Genomic DNA, 4,780 nt, shown 5'->3' with positions numbered 1-4,780 from the left:
CGGGGAGCGCGGGACGCGCCCTCTCATTGTCTATCTGTCTAGGGCGCTGTGCAGTGTGTGCGTGGGCGCAGCTGGGACCCACTCGACCCGGCCAGCCACTCCGCCGCCGCCATGGCTTGGTAAGGGCGGCAGGGCCAGCATCGGCCAGTGCAGCGGGCGCAGCAACAGCAGCGGCGTCCTCGGCCCATCCCCGGCGTCTGCAACCATGGCGTGAGTACCGGGCTGGGGGAGGGCCCCGGTCCCCCACCGGGAATGATCTGGCCGAGGGGGGGGAGGGGATTAGGGAGCTGAGAAGGCCTCCCCCATGTTGACGAATGGTTTCTCCCCGGTCGGAGGGTGGGGGCTGAGAATGGTGTAGTCCGTAGCGAGGGAGTTGGTCTCCCGCGAGGGGGGGGGGCAGCTACGGTCCCCTCGTGACGTTCTGAACGTTCCTTTGCGCGTTTCCATCCCCTGTTGGGGGAGGGAGAATTCCTGTGACCCTCTTAGCCCAGGGAGAAACCATTCCCTCCAGACAGGGCAGGAGCGGTCCATCCTGGAGATGGGGGGGGGGGTGGCACATGGGTCTGGAGCCTTGTGCGCTGTCTCGTCTCCTCTCCACCTCGAGCCCAGGGTCCCCAGGACTCTGTTCTCGGGCGGAATCCTATGGCTGCAATCGCTCGTTCAGCCCCTCGCCCGACTTCCCCGCTATTTTGTTATCCCCGATTGGGTTTCCAGGCGACAGCCCATGTTATCCTTAAAGGTCCGCTTTCTAGCTCTGCAGTCAGCGTTTTCCTTCCCTGGCCACTGGCTGGGACTCCAAGCAATTTAATGCCTCTCTGCTCCTGCGGATTCTGGGCAGGCAGTAATCTGTTAGATGCCAGCTGCTGTCGGAGGAGAGCCCCTGTGGAAACGTGGCAGGATACACAAAATGGCTGCCTATTTATAGGGTGGGGAGAGAGGCACGCGGGCAGGAACATGAAATGGCTGCAGCTTGGCATAGGCGCCAGAGCCCTGCTATGCATGAGTCACAGCAGAATGGTGGGTGTGGCTGTAGCAGTAGATATGACCATATTTGGTCATGAGGAAACTTGAGTGGCCCTTTTGTTAAGACTTAATGAGCACCATCTTAGTAGTTGCCAGATGGCACTGTTGTGGGGATAGGATTCTGAGATGGGCAGGAAGGGGTCAAAATGCAAAGAATGTGTCCGACAGGAAAAGTGAAATCCTGAAAAGGGGGACAACCCTAGTCTGCTTAGTGTTCCATAACATGGTTTTGATAGTGGAATTTTTTTGTTTTATTGAAATTAACATTTCTACACTGGTAGAGAACATTCAGTATTTAAGTCAAATCAAACACGAATGGCTGCATCCGCTATATAATAAATCATCTTTTATCTTTGCTCCAGGTTTTTCAAAGCACCTCACAGCAGCATTGCTGTAATTGACAAAGACACCTACTCATCTACACTCTTTGACAAAAAAGCATTAAAACTTGACCAAGATGAGCCTCTTGAACAACGAGATGCTATTGGGGGGTTTACTGTCCCCCTTCAACCAGTCGTCTTTGGTGGCTGAGGAAAGCCTAGGACTTCTAGATGACTACCTGGAGGTGGCCAGGCCCCTCCGTTCGCATGGGTTCTCCAGCGACAAGGCTAAGGCAGTCTCCTCCAATTGGCTGGCTGTGGATAGTTTGGGCAAAAACACAGATAACAGCCAGGGTAAGGCATTACTTTATTCACACAGGAAATATATCAGCTTGGATCATTTTAGACTAGTGTTCCCATCAAGTGTCCTATCAGAAAGAGTATTTGCATATCACTTAACAGTCTGCCATTGTAATTAACCAGTGAGCTCTTTAAGTGGATGAAACAGCTGTCTGTTTAGAATCAAGAGCATCTTCCTCCATGTTCCACATATGGTTCAGAAGCCTATTCTTTGGGGAAGGATCCCACAAGATGTGGGAATGTTGCTGTCATTTGCTTTCACTTATGTCTTGGAAGTCTCTCCCCAAACACTTCAATCCTCTGTGGAGATTGGAGGAGTCAGAGAGAAATGTAATGTCATAAGTAACTATCAGGGTTACTTTGTCCTGTATAGTAGAGCTCTGCAACACATCCCAGACAAATGACAAGTATCAGGTGGGAAAACAATCAGATCCTCTTGGAGTCAGATTGGTGCAGCATCTTGGTCCTACCAGAAACCTCATTCCACAGTACAGTGAGTGTGCATGCCAAAGAGTCTCACATGCTAGTGGGTGGCAGGAGCAGAGCCATGAAGCTGCTGATTCATGCAGTCACTGCTGTGCCAACCCAAGAGGCAGATAAAGGAGACCTGATCCCTTGGGCATGAAGCAGCGGCGGTGCTGGATTGGGGTTAGGTCAGAAAACCAATTTGACCCTCTCAGGGTTAGGTGGGCTTGGGTCCAGTCTGGGTCAGACCTAAAAATTAGGCCTGAGCAGGCATCTACTGTGCAGAATGTTATCTGCTGCAAGTACTAGATTTGTCAAATTGGCATATGAAAAGGTTTAGCAACAAGGGAATGGGTGAAGGGAAAAAATACGCAAAATATTTTGCGTCCAGAGTTGTTCCAGAAGGCTTGAGTTGATTATGTGTGAGACTGTTGAACTTTTATGGTAATTAAGTTTCCTTGCATTGCAGAGGATGCCTTCTCAGGCATGGATTGGATGGTGGAGAAGATGGATCTGAAGGAATTTGACTTTGATGCCCTGTTAGGAATGGATGACTTGGAAGCCACCGTCTCTCCAGATGAGCTCATGGCCACGTTGGAAGACACGTGTGATCTATTAGACCCCTCTACCCAGGAAATTCACGACAAAGAACCTCCACTGATAACTGACCCAATTATCAATCACCCTGAATCTCCAATTGGAGTAGATCAGGTGGCCTCACTCACCCTCCTTCTGTCTCTTCCCCTCCCCCCAGGGTCCCTGACTTCCACTCCAGACCATTCTTTTAGTTTAGATCTAGGCAGTGAAGTTGATGTACTGGAGGGAGACAGAAAGCCAGAAGCCACCACATTTGTGGTGGTGGTCCCCAAATTGGAGAAAGAGGAGGAAGCCCACTCAGATGATAGTGGAATATGCATGAGTCCGGAGTCTTATCTAGGGACCCCCCAACACAGTCCAACCACCTCTGTAGAATCTCTCACTGACAGCCAATTTGCCACAGACCCCATTTGTGATTCTGTGCGGCCTAAACCATATGATCATCCTGCCGAGAAGGTAGTGTCAGCAAAGGTGAAGGGAGAAAAAAGAGCCGATAAGAAACTGAAGAAGATGGAGCAGAATAAGACAGCTGCCACACGTTATCGGCAGAAGAAGAGGGCAGAACAGGAGGCCCTGTCTGGGGAGTGCCGAGAGCTAGAGCAGAAGAATGAGGCACTGAAGGAGAAGGCAGATTCCCTGAGCAAAGAAATCCAGTATTTGAAAGATTTGATCGAAGAGGTCCGCAAGGCCAAGGGCAAAAGAACTAAAGTCCCTGAATAGGGTAGTCAGAGTAGAAGTTTTATGTGCATGTACATAAGAGCTTGATGCTAAAAATGGTGTATTACTGCCTAATAAATTATTTAATAGTAAGTTGGCTTTTGTGTGTTTGGAGGGAGGGAGGGGGGTGCATTTGAAAGACCAGACCAATTTTTCTCATTACAGTCCCTGGCTGTCTTTATAACCAAGAGTTTGGTAGTCTATTGGACTCCACTAGCTAATGGCATGGAGATACTATACAGTATACAGAGCTGCTACTGATGTAGAAACAAGCAAACTGGGATAGGGGTTTGGAGGGGAGGACAAGTGGTTTCTAATTTAGAAGACCTGGAATGCTGTCACTTTCCAAATGCACTTCACTGCTTGGTGCTGTTTTCAGGCTTTGGCCTTTAATCTACTTGATTGATTCATTTACCTGTGACCTATGCCAGTCCTGGAATCAGTGCACATGATACAATAGTGGGCATACAGTTAGCCTCCCATGAGCTAGGACACAACTGCAATGTTGAAGTATCTGAAAAATTTACTTAAGTATCAATTGATCCTTAAAGGGAACAATGAACATAAAAACTTTTGAAACCAGTACAGCTTTTTCTTGTTTGCTTTTGCAGCAACAGGAAGTGACTGATAGTAGACAACTCAAATACAAAATGTTGTGGTTCCCCCCAACTTAGTAGTTTCCTGTTTAGAGGTATACTAGCTACAAAATTTGCAGACAAGTGATTTTTTCCAAGTTGATACTGGCCGTTTAAAATAGGCAGCACAACTTGATAAACCTTTATTTTTTGGCATTAAGGGGATCTGTTACTACTTGGAATAGCTTTAGACATGTCTATTTCTAGAGCCCCAATCTAAGCTAAATTTGATTGGAAGGGGAGTTGATTTATACATAGTAGTCAGGCTGTCACTGATGTGACAGTTTGTTTTGATTAATCTAAATGCTAGTCAACTGAAAACACTGAAATGCTTGTTTTCAGAACAGCTGTGGCATTTACTGTTACTGGCATTTGAGGAATCATTAATAGTATCTGAAATGGTGGTTACCCACTTTTCTGTTCTATTGGTGTATAGCTGTGGATACAAATTACATATTTGGGGCGGGGAGATGTTTTGTTAAACTGGAAAGCAAGACCCGATAGAGGCGGGGAGGATTGTGGAGATGAGGAATCCTGTCCCACTTGACTGAAAGGCTAAAATGGGGAAAAAAGGTAATTGATTTGAGTCTGACTCGATGTACAGTAGAACCTGTTACCACTACTTCAGGAATGGAAGTTGTAACTCTGAATAATATATGGAGA

The 4,780-nt window shown here is 47.6% G+C and overlaps 1 protein-coding gene across 1 annotated transcript; it reads left to right on the top strand.

Moving 5' to 3' along the window:
* ATF4 (activating transcription factor 4) lies at nt 1–3,575 on the top strand. The gene is made up of 3 exons (XM_034776145.1): nt 1–210; nt 1,386–1,697; nt 2,638–3,575. The coding sequence occupies exons 2-3, from the start codon at nt 1,481–1,483 to the stop codon at nt 3,483–3,485; spliced, it is 1,065 nt and encodes a 354-aa protein (XP_034632036.1). The 5' UTR covers nt 1–210; nt 1,386–1,480; the 3' UTR covers nt 3,486–3,575.
* Nucleotides 3,576–4,780: the final 1,205 nt, after the last annotated feature.

Source organism: Trachemys scripta, chromosome 1, assembly GCF_013100865.1.
Source record: "Trachemys scripta elegans isolate TJP31775 chromosome 1, CAS_Tse_1.0, whole genome shotgun sequence".
Taxonomy (NCBI): domain Eukaryota; kingdom Metazoa; phylum Chordata; order Testudines; family Emydidae; genus Trachemys; species Trachemys scripta.
Note: the sequence above shows the minus strand (reverse complement) of the source record. Positions and strands in the feature narration are given on the sequence as shown.

Coding starts and splice junctions, on each gene's coding strand:
- ATF4 (XM_034776145.1), top strand. CDS start 1,481: ATGAGCCTCTTGAACAACGAGATGCTATTGGGGGGTTTACTGTCCCCC. Junction 1,698..2,637: donor AAACACAGATAACAGCCAGG/GTAAGGCATTAC, acceptor CTTGCATTGCAG/AGGATGCCTTCTCAGGCATG.